At 49.8% G+C, this 25726-nt stretch overlaps 1 protein-coding gene across 1 annotated transcript in view; it reads left to right on the forward strand.

Moving 5' to 3' along the window:
* The window catches only part of AHNAK (AHNAK nucleoprotein), a 36488-nt gene extending 13568 nt beyond the window's left edge, over window positions 1-22920 (forward strand). The window contains exons 2-5 of the mRNA XM_056801612.1: window positions 1539-1658; window positions 2744-2900; window positions 3057-3244; window positions 4910-22920. Coding sequence (XP_056657590.1) covers window positions 2744-2900; window positions 3057-3244; window positions 4910-22021 — 17457 coding nt within the window. The 5' untranslated portion in view covers window positions 1539-1658 and the 3' untranslated portion in view covers window positions 22022-22920. The remainder of the gene's footprint in view (window positions 1-1538; window positions 1659-2743; window positions 2901-3056; window positions 3245-4909) is intronic.
* Window positions 22921-25726: the final 2806 nt, after the last annotated feature.

The raw sequence follows: 25726 nt of genomic DNA on the forward strand, positions 1-25726 counted from the left end.
TATGCTGTTTCTTACGTAGGGTACCCCTGGCCTTTTGAGCCCAAATGTCCATTTATTTAATAGCAGTTAACAACGTAAAATGATAAAAACCCTTGTCGTTGAGCATTAGAGGGAGAGGTTGTAAAGGCAGACAGGGTGTTGGGGGAGAGGACAGCCGAAGAGGAAGAGGGTGGCAAGGAAACAGACGAGCCCTCTGAGCCGGGTGACAAAGCTTAGCGGGGCTGTAGGGCAGAAAGAGGAGGATGAAAAGCATCTCCAACCATAGACGGCCTGGGCATGCCCATCCTTCATTTGGAACAACCTGGTACCTGCTGGGATCCAGACTGACTGGTGAAACCCAGTTAATGTGACCTGGGTGCTTTCGAAGCCAGCACGGTGGTAGCTGGCAATTGGCAGGAGACACGGAACCATCAGAGGAGTTGGTGACTGGTGGGTAGAGAGGAGGAAAAGGCCTAAAGACCTTTGGTTCTTCTAAAGTTGCTGAACTGGAGGAGGGGGAGGAAGTCGAGGAAGAAGGATGATGCACCCTTGAACTAGCTTCAATAAATATTTGCCTTTTGATTAATGGAGAGAAGTTTTGCTTTTGCCTTCAAGGATCAGGATCCAAATCCTGCTCCCTTATCTAGTACCTGCGTAATGGTGGCCAAATCACTTCCATTCTTTAGGCCTTGGTTTCCCCCTTGGTGAAATGAAGGAGGGCCATTGAGATCCCTTGAGCTCTAAAGCTAGAATCTGACTTCTGAGTCCAATGTCTTCCCTTTAAAGATGAGGACGTTATGACTTTCAGAAGGACACATAATGGCAAGGTGGCAAGCCTGGGCCTCAGACTCAGACTTTCCAAAGATAGCCCTTGGTGGTTGGGAGGTGTCTCTGGGTCTTGCTCAGGTGTCATTTCCTTCAGTTTCCAGCTCATCTTGTTTAGGACTCTTGGTCGTCTTGCTTGGGATGGGGGTGGGGGTGGGGAGTGGCTCATTGCCAAATGCAGGAAGCCTCCTGGAGACCCAGGACGAAGTGATGTATAGGATCAAATATCTAGAACTAGAAAGTACCTTAGAAGGAACGGAATTATATATATTTCACTTACATATAGACAGGTTTGTCTCCCTTCTTCCTTCTTGGAATGTAAGCTCCCTGATGTCAGGGATGGATTCACTTTGGTTTTTCTATCCCTGGCCTCTAGCACAACGCCGAGCACATGATAGATGCTTAATAAAAGTTTGGTTGACTGGAGACATTTTCTTCTTGGAGGCATTTGAAGAAGATACTAGGAAACAATAACTTCCATTTTATAACGTGCTAAGGTTTGTGAAACAACAACAAAAAGCAACAGCAAAACCCTTTGCTTGCAAGCACCTGGTAGTACAAGTATTATTCCCATTTTACAGATACAGGGATCCATTTTACAGATACAAGGAAACTGAGGCTTCTGAGAGGGAAAGTGACAACCAGTAAATATCGAAGAGGAGGTATGGTTCAAACCTAGTTTTCTTGATTTATTCTGCCACTAGTGCTAACTTCACTGTTAATTTTTCTTACAGGCTAAGGAGGTGGGACAGAGATTCCTGAAGAGAGAGTGAGAGAGTGAAGAGAAAGAGCAAAAGTAGAAGGAGGGGCGGGTTCCTGGCAAGGCTTTTGCTCCAAAAAGTTTCCTGGAAAAGGTTGGTAAAGCTAGGTGGGTGGGAAAGAGCTAGAGAGGGGCTGGTGGTGTGTGCAGATCTGGCCTTGTGGAGTGTGGGGCCTTGGACGGGAAGGGGAACTTATTGGTCTGGAGGCACACGGGTCCTGTGTATACTTTCTAGCTCCTTATGGGTCTCAGTGTCATAATCTAGGAAATGACTGAGTTAGATTAGATGGCCTAGGAAGTCCCTACTAGCACTCAATCTATAATCTTCTGACCCTTGGCCAGGAACCACATGTGTTCTCCTAATGGAAATGAATGTGACATTGTTGATTTCAGTCCAGAGGGTACCCTGGGAGCTTTGTGGTCCAGCTCTCCTGTTTTCCAGCGGACAACACTGAGGCCCAGGGAAGTTAATGGATTTGCCCAGTGTCCCACAGCTAGTGTCAAAGCTGACACACGATCCCAGGTCCTTGGCCTCCAGTGATGGTGTCTTTTCTACTATATCATAGTTAAGACTAGACTGTCCAGTTGAGGTTTCTCCTATCGGGTCAGTCAGCTAGACCCCATGTCATGCTGTCATGCCATGTAAAGCTTCCATCCCTCCAGCCAAGTCTCTTGTCTCATTGCTTATCTTTTGTCACCAACATTTATCGCTTGACCTCTCGCATCTCTTTTTATGGCTCTGTTGATCTTTGGAGCATCTCATGTTTGAACTGCTCTTCTTCATCATCCCTAGTTGCAACTACTGATCCAACTCAGAAGTAGCTGAAAAGGAGCCTCATATTTGGAGTCCAAAGACCTGGGTTCAAATTTCGTCTTGCCTACTTACCATCTGTATGGTTTTTTAACCTTTACCTTCTTTCTTAGGATGAATTCTAAGACAGAAGAGTGGTAAAAGCTAGGCAAATGGGGTTAAGTGATTTTCCCAGGGTCACACAGCTAGGAGGTGCTTGAGGTCTGATTAAAACTCAGGTCCTCCCAATTCCAGAACTGGCATGCTATACACTGAGCCACCTGGCTGTCCCTTAATAAATGCTTGCTGAATTGAACTGGAACTCTTGACCAGTGAAGACCTTTGGTCTTTGCCCTGATCACCCTGTGCCCACCTCATTGATGTTACAGATGGAGAAGGAGGAAGAACCCACGAGGGAGCTGCTCTTGCCCAACTGGCAGGGCAGTGGTTCCCATGGCCTAACCATTGAGCAGACAGATGATGGTGTCTTTGTGCAGCAAGTTGTGCAGAATTCCCCTGCAGCACGCACTGGCGTGGTCAAGGAGGGTAAGACTGCGGCCCCTGGGCAGGGGGAAGGGCCGGGAGGGAAAATGGGGGGAGGCTAGGGGAAATCAGAGAAAGGGAGAGGCTCTGGGCTTGGGGAGCTGCTCCCCATCTCCCATCTCTTGGCCTCATTTTTAATATGTTTTGTTTCTGCTCCAGGGGACCAGATTGTGGGGGCCACCATCTACTTTGACAATCTGCAGTCGGGTGAGGTGACTCAGCTTCTGAATACCATGGGGCACCACACAGTGGGCCTGAAGCTGCACCGCAAGGGGGATCGCTCCCCAGAGCCCGGCCAGTCCTGGTCCCACGACAGCGCCTTCGGACGGTGCTCTGAGGTAGTGCTGGTGAGTATCTCTCTGAACGCTGAACCCTAGAGCTCCCCTGGGTGCTAAGGACCTGATCCTCTGTCTTCTTCATCTCTCTCTGCTCACTCTCTGGGTCTTCTCCTTTCTTGACCCTACCATTCTCATCTGACCACTGTGTTGGCCTGTCCTAAGCCCAAAGGGTGTCCCATTGAAGCTACTGCTATTATTCATGTCTTAAGCACCCATGACGTACACCTTGGGTTAGACGGAAGTCAAACAGTCCCTGCCCTCAAGAAGCTTTTATTCTATTAGAAGAGGCGACATGCACATGCACAAACATCTCCTAAATGCACACACTTCAGGAGCGATTGGTGGCTGGAAGCCTCACGCTTCTTTTGACGAATCTTCAACGGAAAGGCCAGCCGTTTAGTTTTTGGTGCCAAATGGGTCCTAAGAGGAGCTCGAATGGTCATCTTTGTTCCACGGATGAGGTGTCATTGGGGACCCACTTAGCTGGATAGTTCAGGGAGCTTTGGTTCATCAGATCTAGCCCAACACAGATGGAGCCCTTCTCTGTTTGCTAGGCAGGCTTCAAGAGTTACTCTTGTCAAATGTGGCCTCAGACACTTCCTAGCTGGGTGACCCTGGGTGAGTCACTTAACCCCCATTGCCTAGCCCTTACTGTTCCTCTGCCTTGGAACCAGTACTTACCATTGATCTTAAGATGGAAGATAAGAGTTTAAAAAAATTAAGAGTTACTCTAGCTGAGATCCCCTGTGGCCAAAGCTGTTTGTCTGAGCTTACCTGGGTTAAATTAATTAGCCAGTCAGTCAGCAGGTGTTAATTAAGTCCCTACTATTTTCCAGGCTCTGTGCTAAACACTGGGGTTCCAAAAAAGGCCACCCCCAAACCAAAACCAATACCCCCCCAAACTCCAAAACAAACAAACAAACAAAACGTGTCATCTTAGGACCCATACTTGAAGGCTTACCAGCATGGACTGGCTGGAGCTTATGCTCTGTGGTCATAGCCTTTGAGAAACCAGGGCCATCTCCCAGCCAGGATGGTGCACCAGAGGAGAAGGCAGGGGGAGACTTGTGGTTCACATCCAGTGAGCTAAGAAATGAGCAGCCAGCCAATCCCTCAGCAATGTATGGGCACTTTTGAACTTGCCCCTTAAACCCAACATTTAGCTAAAAAACATAAAAAAGGAAAGAGAAACCTGACTTGTCCCCTAGCCTGAAGGAAACAAATATCTCTTGGCGGGTGCTGGGCTAGATCTATTCCTTCATTTCTCATTTAGGTTCCTAAGACGTCTCAGGTTCTGGCCGTATTGGGGCAGTCGCCTAGGATGTCCTCATTTATTGGTGATTGGTGGTGGATAGTGGTTAGGTTGGAAAACGATACAGATTTTCTTTTCTCTCAGACACATCCTTACCTTCCTTTGCTGTACTCCCAACAGCCTCTTCCCCTTTGGCCACTTCCCAGTGTGCTCCTATCTTTTCCCATTTCTTCCCGTCGGTACCCTGTGCCCCGGGTTCTGCTCTGTCCTCTGTGGATCTCTCCAAGGGTCTCCATGGGGCCCCGTTAGGGTCCATACTTCTGGAAGCCAGGAAACCAGGTTGTTGGCTGCCCTCTGGTTGGGACGGTGGCAAACTCAGTCAGGCTCAGCTGCAACCTTTGCTGGGGTGTCTCTTTCTGCAGAGCGGGGATGACGAGGAATACCGACGGATCTACACCACGAAAATCAAGCCACGACTGAAGTCAGAGGACGGAGTGGAAGGCAGCGAGTTTGGGGAGACCCAGAGCCGCACCATCACAGTGACCAGAAAGGTCACAGCCTACACAGTGGATGTGACAGGGAGAGAGGGGGCCAGGGAGATCGACATTAATAGCCCTGAGTTCAAGATCAAGATTCCAAGGCACGAGCTGACGGAAATCTCCAAGGTGGACGTGGAGACTGAGCATGGGAAGACCGTGATCCGCCTGCCACAAAGCCCAGGGGCAACTCTTCAGACCACAGGCTACAGTGTGGACCTTAAAGCCACTGGACCGGAGCTCCCAGGGATCGGGGCAGCAGGTGCTGCTGGCCACTCCAAGATCCAGGTCACCACTCCTGGGATCCAGATGGAAGGCTTGGGCGTGGGTGGGAGTGGGAAGAGCCCGAAGCTGGACGGAAAGCCAGAGATCTCTGTTCATGCCAAAGTCCCTGCTTCGGTTGACTTAGGAAGCAAAGGAATTGCTGTCACTGGCCCTGGAGTCCAGGTTCCCGGAATGGCGAGTTCATCTTCTCAACATGGAGGTGGGACCATCGATCTCCAGCGCCCCTCTGTAGAGAACATAAGCATCCCCAGCATGAAATTACCCAAGTTCGGCTTCCCAGGGGCAGGAGCCGAGGTCCAGGGCCCGGAGGGAGGCCTGGGCAAGGTTTGCTCACCAGGCATCTCTGTGGGACCTGGGGGAGACGGCTCAGGCTTGGCAGTGAGCGGGACCATCCAGGGTCCTCAGCTGGAAGTCACAGCTCCATCTGTCAGTGTTGAGGGAGTCAAAGGAAAGCTGAAGGGTCCATCCTTGGAGGGGGACATAGGCCTGAAGGGTGCCAAGCTTCCAGGAACCGGGGACCTGCATGTCTCTGCACCCAAAGGACACGTCAGCATCAAAGGCCCCACCGCAGAACTTGGGGCTCCAGACGTTGATCTTCATGGGGCCGGTGGAAGACTGAAGATGCCCCAAATGAAAGTCCCCAAGTTTTCTGTATCTGGTTCCAAAGGGGAAGGAGCTGCTGTGGATATAAAGCTGCCCGAGGGAGAAGTGAATCTTCCCAGCATCACCGGGAACGTCAGCCTGCCAGAGGTGGCCGTGAGTGGGCCAGAGGGGAAAATCAAAGACCCTAAATGCAAGACCCCAGAGATGATCATTCAGAAACCTAAAATCTCCATGCAGGATGTGGACCTAAGCCTCAGGTCCCCCAGACTGAAAGGGGATGTACAGGTTTCAGTTCCAGGAATACAAGGGGAGGTGAAAGGTCCTCAGCTGGACATTAAGGCACCCAGCCTAGAGGGGTCTCTGACTGGGTCCAAGGGTGGCAGCCCATCTGGGAAAGCAGGGACCTGCAAGATCAGCATGACCGATGTCGACTTGAATATAGGTGCGCCCAAAATAAAGGGTCAGGTGGACACTGCCTTCCCCAAGGTAGAAGGGCAAATCAAGGGCCCTGAGATGGACATCAAAGGCCCCAAAGTGGATGTCAGCGCCCCAGATGTGGATGTCCATGGGCCAGAGTGGAACCTGAAGATGCCCAAGATGAAAATGCCCAAGTTCAGTGTGCCGGGGGTCAAGGGAGAAGGGCCAGAGGTCAATGTGAGCCTGCCCAAGGGAGACATCAGTGTTTCAGGATCTAGCTTAGACATTGGAGGCCCACAGGTCAACCTTGAAGGTCCAGAGGGAAAACTGAAAGGGCCTGGCATTAAAGTACCAGATGTGAACATCAAGAGCCCAAAGATCTCCATGCCAGATGTAGATTTGCATCTAAAAGGTACAAAGGTGAAGGGAGAATATGATGTTACTGTTCCAAAGCTGGAAGGGGATCTGAAAGGCCCCAAAATGGATGTCAGCGCCCCAGATGTGGATGTCCATGGGCCCGACTGGCACCTGAAGATGCCCAAGATGAAGATGCCCAAGTTTAGCATGCCAGGCTTCAAAGGAGAGGGCCCTGAGGTAGACGTGAACTTGCCCAAGACAGACATTGACATTTCTGGACCCAAAGTGGACATTGAAGCTCCAGATGTGAATATTGAGGGTCCAGAAGGGAAATTAAAGGGCCCCAAGTTTAAGATGCCTGAGATGAACATCAAGGCTCCCAAAATTTCTATGCCAGACTTCCATTTGAAGGGCCCCAAAGTGAAGGGAGAATATGATGTGACCCCTCCCAAAGTAGAAGGTGAGGTGAAAGTTCCAGATGTGGAACTGAAAGGGGCCAAAGTGGATGTCAGTGCTCCAGATGTGGAACTTCGTGGGCCGGAGTGGAACCTAAAGATGCCCAAGGTGAAGATGCCCAAGTTCAGTATGCCTGGGTTCAAAGGAGAAGGCCCAGATGTGGATGTGAGCCTCCCTAAAGCAGACGTGGACATTTCTGGGCCCAACGTGGACATTGATGTTCCAGATGTGAATATTGAAGGTCCTGAGGGTAAATTCAAAGGCCCTAAATTTAAGATGCCTGAGATGAACATCAAGGCCCCCAAGATCTCCATGCCAGATGTGGATTTGCACGTGAAAAGCCCCAAACTGAAGGGAGAATATGATGTTTCAGTTCCCAAACTTGAAGGGGATCTGAAAGGCCCTAAGGTGGACATCAGTGCCCCAGATGTGGATGTCCATGGGCCAGAGTGGAACCTGAAGATGCCCAAAGTGAAGATGCCCAAGTTCAGCATGCCTGGGTTCAAAGGAGAAGGCCCAGATGTGGATGTGAACCTTCCCAAGGCAGATGTTGACATTTCTGGCCCCAAGGTGAATGTTAATGTTCCAGATGTGGACATTGAAGGTCCAGAAGGGAAACTGAAGGGTCCCAAGTTTAAGATGCCTGACATGCACTTCAAGGCTCCCAAGATCTCCATGCCAGATGTTGACCTTAACCTTAAGGGCCCCAAACTGAAAGGGGAGGTGGATGTGTCTGTGCCCAAGATAGAAGGTGATGTGAAGGTTCCTGATGTGGACATCAAAGGCCCCAAAGTGGATATTAGTGCCCCAGATGTGGATGTCCATGGGCCAGAGTGGAACCTGAAGATGCCTAAGATGAAAATGCCCAAGTTCAGCATGCCTGGGTTCAAAGGAGAAGGCCCAGATGTGGATGTGAGTCTTCCCAAGGCAGATGTTGATATTTCTGGGCCCAAGGTGGACATTAATGTTCCAGATGTGGACATTGAAGGTCCAGAAGGTAAACTGAAGGGTCCCAAATTTAAGATGCCTGACATGCACTTCAAGGCTCCCAAGATCTCCATGCCAGATGTTGACCTTAACCTTAAAGGCCCCAAACTGAAAGGGGATGTGAATGTATCTGTGCCCAAGATAGAAGGTGACGTGAAGGTTCCTGATGTGGACATCAAAGGCCCCAAAGTAGATGTCAGTGCCCCAGATGTGGATGTCCATGGGCCAGAATGGAACCTGAAGATGCCCAAGATGAAAATGCCCAAGTTCAGCATGCCTGGTTTCAAAGGAGAAGGCCCAGATGTGGATATGAGTCTTCCCAAGGCAGATGTTGATATTTCTGGGCCCAAGGTGGACATTAATGTTCCAGATGTGGACATTGAAGGTCCAGAAGGGAAACTGAAGGGTCCCAAGTTTAAGATGCCTGACATGCACTTCAAGGCTCCCAAGATCTCCATGCCAGATGTTGACCTTAATCTTAAAGGCCCCAAACTGAAAGGAGATGTGGATGTATCTGTGCCCAAGATAGAAGGTGATATGAAGGTTCCTGATGTGGACATCAAAGGCCCCAAAGTGGATATTAGTGCCCCAGATGTGGATGTCCATGGGCCAGAGTGGAACCTGAAGATGCCCAAGATGAAAATGCCCAAGTTCAGCATGCCTGGTTTCAAAGGAGAAGGCCCAGATGTGGATGTGAGTCTTCCCAAGGCAGATGTTGATATTTCTGGGCCCAAGGTGGACATTAATGTTCCAGATGTGGACATTGAAGGTCCAGAAGGGAAACTGAAGGGTCCCAAGTTTAAGATGCCTGACATGCACTTCAAGGCTCCCAAGATCTCCATGCCAGATGTTGACCTTAATCTTAAAGGCCCCAAACTGAAAGGAGATGTGGATGTATCTGTGCCCAAGATAGAAGGTGATATGAAGGTTCCTGATGTGGACATCAAAGGCCCCAAAGTGGATATTAGTGCCCCAGATGTGGATGTCCATGGGCCAGAGTGGAACCTGAAGATGCCCAAGATGAAAATGCCCAAGTTCAGCATGCCTGGTTTCAAAGGAGAAGGCCCAGATGTGGATGTGAGTCTTCCCAAGGCAGATGTTGATATTTCTGGGCCCAAGGTGGACATTAATGTTCCAGATGTGGACATTGAAGGTCCAGAAGGGAAACTGAAGGGTCCCAAGTTTAAGATGCCTGACATGCACTTCAAGGCTCCCAAGATCTCCATGCCAGATGTTGACCTTAATCTTAAAGGCCCCAAACTGAAAGGAGATGTGGATGTATCTGTGCCCAAGATAGAAGGTGATGTGAAGATTCCTGATGTGGACATCAAAGGCCCCAAAGTGGATATCAGTGCCCCAGATGTGGATGTACATGGGCCAGAGTGGAACCTGAAGATGCCCAAGATGAAAATGCCCAAGTTCAGCATGCCTGGGTTCAAAGGAGAAGGCCCAGATGTGGATGTGAGTCTTCCCAAGGCAGATGTTGACATTTCTGGGCCCAAGGTAGATATAAATGCTCCAAGTGTAAATATTGAAGGTCCAGATGCAAAATTTAAAAGTCCCAAATTCAAGCTACCTGAAATGAACTTAAAGCCTCAGAAGATCTCCATGCCAGATGTTAGCTTGAATTTGAAAGGTCCTAAGGTGAAGGGAGACTATGATATTACAGTTCCAAAGATCGAAGGTGAGATGGAGGTACCAGACGTGGAACTGAAAGGACCTAAGGTAGACATAAGTGCCCCTGATGTGGATGCCCATGGACCAGACTGGCATCTGAAAATGCCCAAGATGAAGATGCCCAAGTTCAACATGCCAGGTTTCAAGGCGGAGAGTCCAGACATTGATGTGAGCCTGCCCAAGGCAGACATCAATATCTCAGGCCCCAAGGTGGACATTGAGGCCCCAGATGTGAACATAGAAGGCCCAGAGGGAAAGCTGAAAGGCCCCAAGCTCAAGATGCCCAGCATGAATATCCAAACACAAAAAATCTCTATGCCTGATGTTGGGCTCCATTTGAAATCGCCTAAATTAAAAGGTGATTTGGATGTTTCCCTCCCCAAAGTAGAAGGAGACTTGACAGGTCCTAAAGTTGATCTAAAAGCCCCCCAGGTAGACATGGACATTGGTGATATTGATCTTGAAGGTCCAGAAGGAAAGATAAAAGGTCCTAAATTCAAGATGCCTGACATGCACTTCAAGGCGCCCAAGATCTCCATGCCAGATGTGGACTTGCATTTGAAAGGCCCCAAACTGAAGGGAGATGTGGATGTGTCTGTGCCCAAGTTGGAGGGAGATCTTAAAGGTCCCAGTGTGGATGTCGGGGTGCCTGATGTGGACTTGGAGTGCCCAGATGCCAAACTAAAGGGTCCCAAGTTCAAGATGCCTGACATGCACTTCAAGGCTCCCAAGATCTCCATGCCAGATGTGGACCTACATTTGAGAGGTCCCAAAGTGAAGGGAGATGTGGATGTGTCTGTGCCCAAGATAGAAGGTGATATGAAGGTTCCTGATGTGGACATTAAGGGGCCCAAGTTGGACATTAATGCTCCAGATGTGGATGTCCATGGGCCAGAGTGGAACTTGAAGATGCCCAAGATGAAAATGCCCAAGTTCAGCATGCCTGGGTTCAAGGGGGAGGGCCCAGATGTGGATGTGAGTCTTCCCAAGGCAGATGTTGACATTTCTGGGCCCAAGGTGGACATTAAAGCTCCAGATGTGAATATAGAAGGTCCAGAAGGGAAACTGAAGGGCCCCAAGTTTAAGATGCCTGACATGCACTTCAAGGCTCCCAAGATCTCCATGCCAGATGTGGACTTGCATTTGAAAGGTCCCAAATTGAAGGGGGATGTAGATGTGTCTGTGCCCAAGTCGGAGGGAGATCTCAAAGCTCCCAGTGTGGATGTCAAGGTGCCTGATGTGGACTTGGAGTGCCCAGATGCCAAACTAAAGGGCCCCAAGTTCAAGATGCCTGACATGCACTTCAAGGCTCCAAAGATCTCCATGCCAGATGTGGACTTGCATTTGAAAGGCCCCAAGTTGAAGGGAGATGTGGATGTGTCTGTGCCCAAGTTGGAGGGAGATCTCAAAGGTCCCAGTGTGGATGTCGAGGTGCCTGATGTGGACTTGGAGTGCCCAGATGCCAAATTAAAGGGCCCCAAGTTCAAGATGCCTGACATGCACTTCAAGGCTCCCAAGATCTCCATGCCAGATGTGGACCTACATTTGAGAGGTCCCAAAGTGAAGGGAGATGTGGATGTGTCTGTGCCCAAGATAGAAGGTGATATGAAGGTTCCTGATGTGGACATTAAGGGGCCCAAGTTGGACATTAATGCCCCCGATGTGGATGTCCATGGGCCAGAGTGGAACTTGAAGATGCCCAAGATGAAAATGCCCAAGTTCAGCATGCCTGGGTTCAAGGGAGAGGGGCCAGATGTAGATGTTAATTTGCCCAAAGCAGATATTGACATTTCTGGGCCCAAGGTGGACATTGATGTTCCAGATGTGAACATAGAAGGCCCTGAAGGGAAACTGAAGGGCCCCAAGTTCAAGATGCCTGACATGCACTTCAAGGCTCCCAAGATCTCCATGCCAGATGTGGATTTCAACTTGAAGGGCCCTAAGATCAAAGGAGATGTTGATGTCTCTGTTCCCAAAGTAGAAGGTCCAGAATTGGATGTTAAAGGCCCCAAATTGGATGTTGACATGCCTGATGTGAATATTGAAGGTCCTGAAGGCAAGTGGAAAAGTCCAAAATTTAAGATGCCTGACATGCACTTCAAGGCTCCAAAGATCTCCATGCCAGATGTGGACTTGCATTTGAAAGGCCCCAAGTTGAAGGGAGATGTGGATGTGTCTGTGCCCAAGTTGGAGGGAGATCTCAAAGGTCCCAGTGTAGATGTGGAGGTGCCTGATGTGGACTTGGAGTGCCCAGATGCCAAACTAAAGGGCCCCAAGTTCAAGATGCCTGACATGCACTTCAAGGCCCCCAAGATCTCCATGCCAGATGTGGACTTGCATTTGAAAGGCCCCAAGTTGAAGGGAGATGTGGATGTGTCTGTGCCCAAGTTGGAGGGAGATCTCAAAGGTCCCAGTGTGGATGTGGAGGTGCCTGATGTGGACTTGGAGTGCCCAGATGCCAAACTAAAGGGCCCCAAGTTCAAGATGCCTGACATGCACTTCAAGGCCCCCAAGATCTCCATGCCAGATGTAAATCTCCATTTGAAAGGTCCCAAAGTGAAAGGAGATGTGGATGTGGATGTGTCTGTGCCCAAGATAGAAGGTGATATGAAGGTTCCCGATATGGACATTAAGGGTCCCAAGTTGGACATTAATGCCCCCGATGTGGATGTCCATGGGCCAGAGTGGAACTTGAAGATGCCCAAGATGAAAATGCCAAAGTTTAGCATGCCTGGGTTCAAGGGGGAGGGCCCAGATGTGGATGTGAGTCTGCCCAAAGGAGATATGAATATTTCTGGGCCCAAGGTGGATATTGATGCTCCAGATGTGAATATAGAAGGCCCAGAAGGGAAACTGAAGGGCCCCAAGTTCAAGATGCCCGAGATGAACATCAAGGCCCCCAAGATCTCCATGCCTGATTTTGACTTGCATCTGAAAGGCCCTAAACTAAAAGGGGATGTGGATATGTCTGTGCCCAAGATGGAAGGAGATATGAAGGTTCCTGATGTGGACATCAAAGGCCCCAAAGTGGATGTCAGTGTCCCAGATGTGGATGTCCATGGGCCAGAGTGGAATCTCAAGATGCCCAAGATGAAAATGCCCAAGTTCAGCATGCCTGGTTTCAAAGGAGAAGGCCCAGATGTGGATGTGAGTCTTCCCAAGGCAGATGTTGATATTTCTGGGCCCAAGGTGGACATTGATGTTCCGGATGTGGACATTGAAGGTCCAGAAGGGAAACTAAAGGGCCCCAAGTTTAAGATGCCTGACATGCACTTCAAAGCCCCCAAGGTCTCTATGCCGGACATTGATTTACATTTGAAAGCACCTAAATTGAAGGGAGATGTAGATGTATCTCTTCCAAAGATAGAAGGTGATTTGAAAGGACCAGAGTTAGATATTAAGGGACCTAAATTGGATGTGGAAACACCTGATGTTGATATTCATGGACCTGAAGGGAAATTAAAGATGCCTAAATTAAAGATGCCCAAGTTCAGCATGCCAGGCTTCAAAGGGGAGGGCCCAGAGGTGGATGTGAGCCTGCCCAAAGCAGACATTGACATTTCAGGGCCCAAGGTGGACATCGAGGCTCCAGACGTGAACATAGAAGGTCCAGAGGGAAAGCTGAAGGGCCCCAAGTTCAAGATGCCTGAGATGAACATCAAGGCTCCCAAGATCTCCATGCCTGATTTTGACTTGCATCTGAAAGGCCCCAAAGTCAAGGGTGATGTGGATGTTTCTCTGCCCAAAGTGGAAGGTGACTTAAAGGGCCCTGAGATTGACATCAAAGGCCCCAAAGTGGACATTGATGTTCCAGATGTGGACATTGAAGGCCCAGAAGGGAAGCTGAAGGGTCCCAAGTTCAAGATGCCAGACATGCACATCAAAGCCCCCAAGATCTCCATGCCTGATTTTGACTTGCATCTGAAAGGTCCTAAGGTGAAGGGAGATGTTGACGTGTCCCTTCCCAAGGTGGAGGGAGATCTGAAAGGCCCCGATCTTGACATCAAAGGCCCCAAAGTAGATGTCAGTGTCCCAGATGTGGATGTCCATGGGCCGGATTGGAACTTGAAAATGCCCAAGGTGAAGATGCCCAAATTCAGCATGCCAGGCTTCAAAGGGGAGGGCCCAGAGGTGGATGTGAGCCTGCCCAAGGCTGACATTGACATTTCAGGCCCCAAGGTGGACATTGAGGCTCCAGATGTGAACATTGAGGGTCCAGAGGGAAAGCTGAAGGGCCCCAAATTTAAGATGCCAGACATGCACATCAAGGCTCCTAAGATCTCCATGCCTGATTTTGACTTGAATCTGAAAGGCCCCAAAATCAAGGGAGATGTTGATGTGTCTGTGCCCAAGATAGAAGGTGACATGAAGGTTCCTGATGTGGACCTTAAAGCGCCCAAGTTGGACATTAATGCTCCAGATGTGGATGTCCATGGGCCAGAGTGGAACTTGAAAATGCCCAAGATGAAGATGCCCAAGTTCAGTATGCCAGGCTTCAAAGGGGAGGGCCCAGAGGTGGATGTGAGCCTGCCCAAGGCGGACATTGACATTTCAGGCCCCAAGGTGGACATTGAGGCTCCTGATGTTAACATTGAAGGTCCAGATGTAAAGGTGAAGGGCCCTAAATTTAAAATGCCCGAAATGAATATTAAGGCTCCTAAGATCTCAATGCCAGACTTGGACCTTAATCTTAAGGGTCCTAAAATAAAAGGGGATGTTGATGTGACTCTTCCCAAAGTAGAAGGTGATTTGAAAGGGCCATCTCTTGACATCAAAGGTCCAAAGCTGGACATTGATGCCCCAGATATTGACATCCATGGCCCAGAGGGAAAACTTAAAGGTCCCAAACTCAAGATGCCTGACCTGCATGCAAACATGCCCAAAATATCCATGCCAGAGATTGATCTGAATTTGAAAGGCCCCAAGTTTAAAGGAGATGTTGATGTCTCTGCACCCAAATTAGAAGGTGACATTAAGGGTCCCAAATTAGATGTAAAGGGCCCAGAAGTTGACATTGCAGCCCCTAAAATCAACATTGAGGGGAAGTCTAAGAAATCGCGCTTCAAGCTTCCCAAATTTCATTTCTCAGGCCCCAAAGTTCAAACCCCAGAGGTTGATGCTAAACTTAAAAAACCAGATATTGACATTACTGGCCCCAAAGTGGATATAAATGCCCCCGATGTGGAGGTGCAAGGAAAGGTAAAAGGACCCAAGTTCAAAATGCCTTTTTTGAGTATTTCTTCACCTAAGGTCTCTATGCCAGATGTGGAGTTAAACCTGAAAGGCCCAAAAGTTAAAGGAGACATAGATGTTGCAGGCCCAAACTTGGAAGGTGACCTGAAAGGCCCTGAGCTCGACATCAAGGGCCCTAAAGTGGATGTCAGTGCTCCAGATGTGGATGTCCATGGGCCAGACTTTAATGTGAAGATGCCCAAGATGAAGATGCCCAAGTTCAGCATGCCAGGCTTCAAAGGGGAGGGCCCAGAGGTGGATGTGAGCCTGCCCAAGGTGGACATTGACATTTCAGGCCCCAAGGTGGACATTGAGGCTCCAGATGTGAACATAGAAGGCCCAGAGGGAAAGCTGAAGGGCCCCAAGTTCAAGATGCCTGAGATGAACATCAAGGCTCCCAAGATCTCCATGCCTGATTTTGACTTGAATCTGAAAGGCCCCAAAGTCAAGGGTGATGTGGACGTCTCTCTGCCCAAAGTGGAAGGTGACTTAAAGGGCCCTGAGATTGACATCAAAGGCCCCAAAGTGGACATTGATGTTCCAGATGTGGACATTGAGGGCCCAGAAGGGAAGCTGAAGGGTCCCAAGTTCAAGATGCCAGACATGCACATCAAAGCCCCCAAGATCTCCATGCCAGACTTTGACTTGAATCTGAAAGGTCCTAAGGTGAAGGGAGATGTTGACGTGTCCCTTCCCAAGGTGGAGGGGGATCTGAAAGGCCCTGATCTTGACATCAAAGGCCCCAAAGTAGATGTCAGTGTCCCAGATGTGGATGTCCATGGGCCAGAGTGGAACTTGAAGATGCCCAAGGTGAAGATGCCCAAATTCAGCATGCCAGGCTTCAAAGGGGAGGGCCCAGAGGTGGATGTGAGCCTGCCCAAAGCAGACATTGACATTTCAGGCCCCAAGGTGGACATCGAGGCTCCAGATGTGAACATTGAGGGTCCAGAAGGAAAGCTGAAGGGCCCCAAGTTCAAGATGCCTGAGATGAACATCAAGGCCCCCAAGATCTCCATGCCTGATTTTGACTTGCATCTGAAAGGCCCCAAAATTAAGGGTGATGTGGATGTGTCAGTTCCAAAAATAGAAGGTGAGGTTAAAGTTCCAGAAATGGACATCAAAGGTCCTAAAGTTGACATCGAAGCACCTGATGTGGATGTCCATGGGCCAGAGTGGAACCTGAAGATGCCTAAGATGAAAATGCCCAAGTTCAGCATGCCAGGCTTCAAAGGGGAAGGCCCAGATGTTGATGTAAATCTGCCCAAGGCTGATATTAACATTTCTGGACCTAAAGTGGACATTGAAGCTCCAGATGTGAACATAGAAGGTCCAGAGGGAAAGCTGAAGGGCCCCAAGTTCAAGATGCCTGAGATGAACATCAAGGCCCCCAAGATCTCCATGCCTGATTTTGACTTGCATCTTAAAGGTCCCAAAGTCAAGGGTGATGTAGATGTTTCTCTGCCCAAAGTGGAAGGTGACTTGAAGGGCCCTGAGATTGATATCAAAGGCCCCAAAGTAGATATAGATACACCTGATCTTGACATTCATGGTCCAGAAGGAAAGCTGAAGGGCCCCAAGTTCAAAATGCCTGACCTGCATCTCAAGGCACCCAAAATTTCTATGCCAGATATAGATCTAAATCTCAAGGGGCCAAAGCTCAAGGGAGATGTTGACGTGTCCCTTCCCAAGGTGGAGGGGGATCTGAAAGGCCCTGAACTGGATATCAAGGGCCCCAAAGTAGATGTCAGTGCCCCAGATGTGGATGTCCATGGGCCAGAGTGGAACTTGAAGATGCCCAAGGTGAAGATGCCCAAGTTCAGCATGCCAGGCTTCAAAGGGGAGGGCCCAGAGGTGGATGTGAGCCTGCCCAAGGCTGACATTGACATTTCAGGCCCCAAGGTGGACATCGAGGCTCCAGATGTGAACATTGAGGGTCCAGAGGGAAAGCTGAAGGGCCCCAAGTTCAAAATGCCTGAGATGAACATCAAGGCTCCCAAGATCTCCATGCCTGATTTTGACTTGCATCTGAAAGGTCCCAAAGTCAAGGGAGATGTTGATGTTTCTGTGCCCAAGATAGAAGGTGACATGAAGGTTCCTGATATGGACATTAAGGGGCCCAAGTTGGACATTAATGCTCCAGATGTGGATGTCCATGGGCCAGAGTGGAACTTGAAAATGCCCAAGGTGAAGATGCCCAAGTTCAGCATGCCAGGCTTCAAAGGGGAGGGCCCAGAGGTGGATGTGAGCCTGCCCAAGGCTGACATTGACATTTCAGGCCCCAAGGTGGACATTGAGGCTCCAGATGTGAACATAGAAGGCCCAGAGGGAAAGCTGAAGGGCCCTAAGTTCAAGATGCCTGAGATGAACATCAAGGCCCCCAAGATCTCCATGCCTGATTTTGACTTGCATCTGAAAGGTCCCAAAGTCAAGGGTGATGTGGACGTCTCTCTGCCCAAAGTGGAAGGTGACTTAAAGGGCCCTGAGATTGACATCAAAGGCCCCAAAGTGGACATTGATGTTCCAGATGTGGACATTGAAGGCCCAGAAGGGAAGCTGAAGGGTCCCAAATTCAAGATGCCAGACATGCACATCAAAGCCCCCAAGATCTCCATGCCTGATTTTGACTTGAACCTTAAAGGACCAAAGATAAAAGGTGATGTTGATGTCTCTCTTCCCAAGGTGGAGGGAGACCTTAAGGGCCCTCAAGTAAATATCAAAGGTCCTGAGCTGGACATTGGGGGTCCTGAAGGGAAACTGAAAGGTCCTAAATTCCACATGCCTGATGTGCATTTCAAGACACCCCAGATTTCCATGAGTGAAATTGACTTAAACCTGAAAGGCCCCAAGATGAAGGGAGATGTTGATGTTTCCCTTCCCAAAGTGGAAGGGGATTTACAGGGTCCTCAAGTAAATATCAAAGGCCCCAAATTGGACATAGATACACCTGACCTTGACATTCATGGCCCAGAAGGAAAGCTGAAGAGCCCCAAGTTCAAAATGCCTGACCTACATCTCAAGGCCCCCAAAATCTCTATGCCAGACGTGGACCTGAATCTGAAAGGGCCGAAGCTTAAGGGGGATGTTGATGTGTCCCTTCCCAATGTAGAGGGGGGTCTGAAGGGCCCCGATCTTGACATCAAGGGCCCCAAAGTGGATGTCAGTGCCCCAGATGTGGATGTCCATGGGCCAGAGTGGAACTTGAAGATGCCCAAGGTGAAGATGCCCAAGTTCAGCATGCCAGGCTTCAAAGGGGAGGGCCCAGAGGTGGATGTGAGCCTGCCCAAGGCTGACATTGACATTTCAGGGCCCAAGGTGGACATTGAGGCTCCAGATGTGAACATAGAAGGCCCAGAGGGAAAGCTGAAGGGCCCCAAGTTCAAGATGCCTGAGATGAACATCAAGGCTCCCAAGATCTCCATGCCTGATTTTGACTTGCATCTGAAAGGCCCCAAAGTCAAGGGTGATGTGGATGTCTCTCTGCCCAAAGTGGAAGGTGACTTAAAGGGCCCTGAGATTGACATCAAAGGCCCCAAAGTGGACTTTGATGTTCCAGATGTGGACATTGAAGGCCCAGAAGGGAAGCTGAAGGGTCCCAAGTTCAAGATGCCAGACATGCACATCAAAGCCCCCAAGATCTCCATGCCAGACTTTGACTTGAATCTGAAAGGTCCTAAGGTGAAGGGAGATGTTGACGTGTCCCTTCCCAAGGTGGAGGGGGATCTGAAAGGCCCTGATCTTGACATCAGAGGCCCCAAAGTAGATGTCAGTGTCCCAGATGTGGATGTCCATGGGCCGGATTGGAACTTGAAAATGCCCAAGGTGAAGATGCCCAAATTCAGCATGCCAGGCTTCAAAGGGGAGGGCCCAGAGGTGGATGTGAGCCTGCCCAAGGCTGACATTGACATTTCAGGCCCCAAGGTGGACATCGAGGCTCCAGATGTGAACATAGAAGGCCCAGAGGGAAAACTGAAGGGTCCCAAATTTAAGATGCCTGAGATGAACATCAAGGCCCCCAAGATCTCCATGCCTGATATTGACTTGAATTTGAAAGGGCCCAAATTAAAGGGAGATTATGATATCAATGTTCCTAAGATTGAAGGTAATCTGAAGGGCCCTGACGTTGACTTTCAAGGTCCCAGTGTGGATCTCTATGGCCCTGATGTTAATTTAAGTGGTCCAAATTTGAAAATGCCATCACTAGACATATCTGGGCCTAAAGTGACTGCTCCTGATGTAGATCTACATCTCAAGTCTCCCAAGTTTGGCATATCTGGTCCCAAGATAGAAGGTGGTGAATTGGACCTGAAGGGTCCCAAAGTTGACTTGGAAGTACCAAGTTTGGACGTTGAGGGCCCAGACCTAAACATTGAGGGACCAGATGTTAAGATTCCAAAATTTAAGAAACCCAAATTTGGCTTTGGGGCTAAGGGCCCAAAGGCCGACATCAAGTCCCCTTCGTTGGATGTCACGGTTCCAGAAGCGGGGCTGAATGTAGAGTCTCCAGATATCAACATCAGCGGAAAGGGCAAGAAAATGAAGTTTAAGATGCCAAAGATCCACATGAGTGGCCCTAAAATCAAGGCCAAAAAGCAGGGATTTGACTTGAATGCCCCTGAGGGTGAAATTGATGCCAGTCTCAAAACTCCAGACTTGGATGTCAATGTGGCCGCTCCAGATGCTTCGGTTAAGGTCGATGTGAAATCTCCCAAAACCAAGAAACCGATGTTTGGGAAAATGTACTTCCCTGATGTAGAATTTGACATCAAATCTCCAAAATTCAAAGCAGAGGCCCCACTTCCCAGCCCCAAGATGGAAGGGGAGATCCAAGCACCTGGGCTGGAAATTTCATCTCCAGGGATTAAAGCTGGGCTCAAGGGTCCTGGACTGGAGGTTGGATCTGTCGGCCTCAGTGGGAGTCTTCCCAGTGCCAGCATGGAAGGGCCTGACATCCATCTGAAGGCACCAAAGTTCAAGGGACCAGGTGGGAGCATTGATTTCTCAGGGCCAAAGGTAGAGGGAGATCTGAGAGCGCCCAGTGTCCAAGCCAACTTGGATGCCTCTGATATCAACATTGAAGTGCCTGATGCCAAAATCAAAGGTGCCTCCTTTGGCATCTCATGTCCTCAAGTATCAGTCCCTGATGTGAATGTCAACTTGAAAGGACCAAAGATTACGGGGGATGTCCCCAAAGTGGAACTGGAAGGACCCGGTGTTGATCTGAAAGGTCCAGATGCAAAAATCCAGTTCCCCAAGTTTTCCATGCCCAAGATTGGAGTCCCCGGTCTGAAGGTGGAGGGTGGGGGAGCTGACATTCACAGCCAGCTCCCCTCTCTTGAAGGAGGGGTGAGTTCCCCCAACCTCAAGTTTGAAGGGCCCGATGTGACACTGAAAGGGCCCCAAGGGGACCTGCCTTCTGTGAACCTCTCTGGACCGGATCTCGACTTGAATTTGAAAGGACCAAAGCTGAAGGGAGACTTGGACATATCTGGTGACATCAAGTGTCCCAAAGTGTCAGTGGATGCCCCAGATGTTAGTCTGGAGGCACCTGGAGGGGCTATTAAGCTCCCCCAAATGAAGCTGCCCCAGTTTGGCATCTCCTCTCAGGGGTCTAACTTGGATGTTAATGTCGCAGGGCCAGAGATGAAGGGGCCTGGGGTGGATGTTCACCTCAGAGGTGTGGACTTGAAAGGGCCCCAGATGTCTGGCCCCCAAATCTCATCTGATATGGACTTTAATTTGGAAGGACCAAAAATCAAAGGGGGCTTCGGTGCCAGTGGCGACATGAAAGGTCCTGCTGTGGGAGTGGCTCTTCCGGGCATCAGCGTCCAAGGCTTGGAAGGCAATCTCCAGCCTCCTGATGTCAAGCTGCCCAGATGTGAAGCGGAGCTGCCAGCGGTGAACGTCAAACTCCCAACAGGGAAGCTTTCGGGCTCGGGCATCGGTCTCCACGGAGCAGCCCCCGACGTGAGCGTCCAGGGACCCGCCTTCTCGGCGTCAGACTTGGGGGGGATCAGTTTGAAGGGACCGAAAATCCAAGGGGGTCTGGATGTTTGTGGAGGCGTCAAGGCTCCGGACCTCAGCATGAGTGGAGGCGGAGAATGGAGAGGGCCGCAGGTCTCTTCTGCTCTCGATCTGGATGTGCCCAAGCTGGCTGGTGGGATCCATGTTTCAGGACCAAAGATAGAAGGAGGCGTGAAAGGAGGCCAGGTGGGACTTCAGTGTCCTGGGGGGGATGTCTCCGGCCCCCAAGTTCACTTGGAAAGTGGCTCCGGAGGAGTAACATTCCCGAAGATGAAGATCCCCAAGTTTACCTACTCAGGACGGGAGCTGGTGGGCAGAGAAGTGGGGGTGGACGTAAACTTCCCTAAAGTGGAAGGCAGCATCCAGGCTGGGGCTGCGGAAGGGGAATGGGAAGATGCTGACATCAAACTCAAAAAGTCTAAAATCAAAATGCCCAAATTTACCTTTTCCAAGGCTAAAGGCAAGGGGAGCGCCACCAGTTCCCCAGAGGTGTCCATCTCAGGCTCCAAAGGAGACCTCAAGAGCTCTAAGGCCAGCTTGGGCTCTTTGGACGGGGAAGTGGAGGCAGAGGCATCCTCCCCCAAAGCCAAATTCTCCTTATTCAAGAGCAAAAAGACCCGTAACCGGTCCGGCTCCTTCAGTGACGAGAGGGAGCATTCCGCTCCGGTCACTCCTACGGGCACACTAGAGTTTGGAAGTGGAGACATCTCCATTGAGGGGGGAAAGGGCAAAGGGAAACATGGCAAACTGAAGTTTGGCACCTTTGGTGGGCTGGGGTCAAAGAGCAAAGGTCACTATGAGGTCACTGGGAGTGATGAGGAGTCTGGGAAGCTACAGGGAAGTGGGGTGTCCCTGGCCTCCAAGAAGTCCAGGCTGTCCTCATCTTCGAGCAATGACAGCGGGACAAAGGTGGGGATCCAACTGCCCGAGGTGGAGTTGACGGTTTCCAAAAAGAAAGAGTAGAGGCCCCCCGTCTGTGTACATGTATATATATAAATATCTATTTTCGTAGGTAGGCTTCTGTGTGTTTGTACATAAACTCCCAAAGATTGACTCAGTCCACGTCGGCAATGAAAACGGAGGCCTGGTGGGCCCTCGGCCGACCCGGGGCTAGTTGCAAAGTCTGGGGCGACGGCAATAGCGACAACAGCCAAAGGAGGTGAATTTTGTGGTTTTTTTGTTTTTGTTTTTGTTTTTTTTCCAGTCCAGCCTATCTGCAAGCAAGCAGTATTTGCCTTCCTAAGACTTCAGTTTGCTCATTAAATGCTGAGAGCATCTGTTTACTAGCAAGCCTTGTTTATCACTTCATTTTACAGAATCTTTTCAGTGTTGGGGTCGTAGAAATCGGACGTCCATTGGAACGCCTTTGGGGGGGGCTTTTGTTTGCGAGGGATGAGAGGGTGGGGTGGGAGTAGGGGTGGGATAGAGCGGGGTGAGACTTCCATTTTGGCCTGCAAGGTTGGATGATCTTCCAAAATTATCCTGTTAGACAAACACCGCGATGGTAGAGAGAAGTCGTTTCCCAGGAAAATGGGGTTTTTTTGGTGGTGGTGTTGGGGGGGGGTCGTGCCCTTTGGCGAGTCAGCCCCTCCCCCCAGGCTGGTCATTCGGAGCAGTTTGGGTGCTCCTGGTGAGAGGAGCTTCTCGCGTGTTAGTGACTGACCCACTTGACTGGGGTTTCCATACGTTGTACTATAGGAGATGTTTTTACCAGTGACTGCCACTTTTCTGATATTTGGCATGGTTGCTTTTTAACAAATGTTACCCAATGAAGAGTCCAGCACTTTAATGCCAAATTAATTCCGAATGTAAGAAAATTCATGCTGTAAAATGCAAATAAAGCCGCTAATGAGTAATCTGGATGCCCCGTGTCTCTGGATTCCATCCTTGGGCGGAGGGAGGGGAAGCCCCAAAAACACCGGCCAGGTGGGGACAGTCTTCCAGGTCCTCAGCCCCAACTCGCCCCCACTCACTCCCTTCCCGAGCAAACAAGCCCCCGAGTCCCACGATGGGAGATTTGGTGGGAGCATTGAATGGCGCTTCACCACCATGTTTTCCAGCCACCCAGATTGGTGTTCATGGAGGTGGAAGGGGCAGAATTGGGACTGAAGCTTATACATGGGCCCTGGGAAGGTGGAGCATCCGATTCTGGACCTCGGGTAGTTCTCTGCTTCCAGGGACAGTAGCTTCATGATCGTGACCAAATGCTCTCAAGTCGGTAGGTCTCAGAGTTGGAAGGGACTTTGGAAGTCATTCAGACCCAACTTATTTGACAAACTTGCTCTCCCATCTTGGAACAGGCGACCGGAAGCAACTTGGGCGTTACTGAGTGAGCTTTCTAAGTGCCAAGGTGGGACACCAAGGAGGTGGTGGGACGGGGCCATGGGCCAAACAGACAATTTGGGGCTGCTTTACAGAGTGAGAGGAGATCCCTAGAAGCCCACAATGTCAGCGGTGGGGAGGGCGATCTCTTCAGACAGCTCTATGTTGTGGTTTTGGCAACTGGCATGGAATATGCCCCGGGGCCATCTTTTGGTAGACAGTTGAGTTGGGGATGGAGTGAAGGGAGACTGAGGCAGCCCACATCCCTGTTTGTCCTCGGAACTCCTGTTTTAGGGACTGGCCAGAAGCTTCCCAGCTGAGCTCTTAGTACAGACTAGATGCTAAGCTTGGTGGTTTCTATGCTGTCCATTGGATTGCAAGGGCTGCTTATGGTCTCTAAATTGAGTGACCTGGGAGCAGTGCCTTAAGTGTACCCTGGTCAGGGACTTTAGGAGTGTGACTAGGACACAGACTGTATGAACCTAATGGCTTGCTAACCCCACCACCTCATTGTACAGGTGGGAAAACTGAGGCAAGTCTTAAATTATCTACTATGGAATATCAAAGCCGGAAGGGAGCTTAGAATATGGAATGCCAGAGTTAGAAGGAATCTTAGAACCAAACATCAGGGCTGGGATGGACTTTAGAACATGGACTATTAGAGCTGGGAAAGATCTTAGAACACAAAACATGGAATGCCAGAGCTAGAAGGAATCTTAGAACCAAACATCAGGGCTGGGATGGACTTTAGAACATGGACTATTAGAGCTGGGAAAGATCTTAGAACACAAAACATGGAATGCCAGAACTGGGAGGGATCTTAGAACATGGAATGCCAGAGCTAGAAGGAATCTTAGAACCAAACATCAGGGCTGGGATGGACTTTAGAACATGGACTATTAGAGCTGGGAAAGATCTTAGAACACAAAACATGGAATGCCAGAACTTGGAGGGACTTTGCACACTAATTCATCCCCCTCAGGAACTGTGAGGAAGCTGAGAGAAGAGAGAGGGCCCCTGAGCTCACTTTGTACTTGTGGGACAAGAACAGGGAGCAGTTCTAGATGGATGTAAGCTGGAAGCTGTCAAGATGGACAGGAAGAAGAAAAGGCCTTCCAGGCCAAGTGGCTTTTGGACTCTCCTATTCCTCAAGCTGGGAGTGGCAAAGTAGCTTATCATGGCTTGGTGGTTAATAGATGCCTTCGTTCACTAATGGGCCGAAGCTCACAGCCAGCACGTTCTGCGTCACTGTGGGATAATATTTCCAATCAGACCATCGTGGATTTAAACCTGGGCAGGACTTTGAGATCGTCTGGTCTTATCCTCTAATTTTAAAGATGGGTAAACTGAGGCCCCTAGAGGGGTCCTGGGATCACAGATTTAGAGCTGAAAGGGACCTTAAAAGGCATCCAGACCCATTTCTTCATTTTACAGAGGATAAAGCTGAGGACCAGCGAGAGGAAATGATTTGCCTAAAGGCCACAGCTAGGAAGGTGCGGAGCTGAGATTTGATCCCAGGTCCTCACCTCCGATCTGCTGGCATTCCATTCCCCCTTAGGGTTCATCTCTCCACCATCTAGACTCAAGCACCCACTTCTTGTTTTCTGATGTTCACACGAGGAAAAATGAAGAGGATAATGGCTTCCATGTCTTACACATTTCTCCCCATTTGCTCTGAGAATTTCCCTCTAAACTTAGTGGCCATCAATAAATAAATGCAAACATCCAGATGGACTAACTCTGGCTTTTTAAACGAGGTCGTTCTTAAACCCAGACTCCAGGCTACTTAGAAGTTGTTTTTAAAAATACACGCAGTGATGATTTTTAAAATTCAAACCAAATATCTTATTACTGATGATTTACAAAATCAGTGTCATTTCCCAAGATCCTCCTGGCCTCCCGGCTCTCTCCTAGAACTCAGAAGTATAGCTGAGCAATCCAGAGTGGCCCTATGGCTGGGGCTGATGGGCTTCCTGAGCCTGGAGCCCATGTCCTGGGAAAGCAGGGTCAGGTAGGCGTCACTGTCTTTCCTCCCAGCATACCACAGTTTTGGTTTCCTTCTTCTCTTGGTCCTGCTGCTCAAGTCACCCGACAGGCATTTGACAGAATACTCTCTACTGGCTGGGCACAGACCAAAGTGAAGCCAGCCCTCGCCCTCAAGGAGCTCCCAATCTATTAGGGAAAGACAACGTAGGAATATCGAGGGAGATACGGAATAGTGACAAGGTAATTTGGCATGTGTGTGAGTATGAGTAGCTGTGAGTGTGTGTATGCGCGTGTGTGTGAGTGTGCAAGAGGGTGTGCGAGCTGAAAAGGCTTTGAGTGGAAGGTGGTGCTTGAGTCGAG

The sequence above is a fragment of the Monodelphis domestica genome, chromosome 6 (assembly GCF_027887165.1).
Source record: "Monodelphis domestica isolate mMonDom1 chromosome 6, mMonDom1.pri, whole genome shotgun sequence".
Classification (NCBI taxonomy): Eukaryota; Metazoa; Chordata; class Mammalia; order Didelphimorphia; family Didelphidae; genus Monodelphis; species Monodelphis domestica.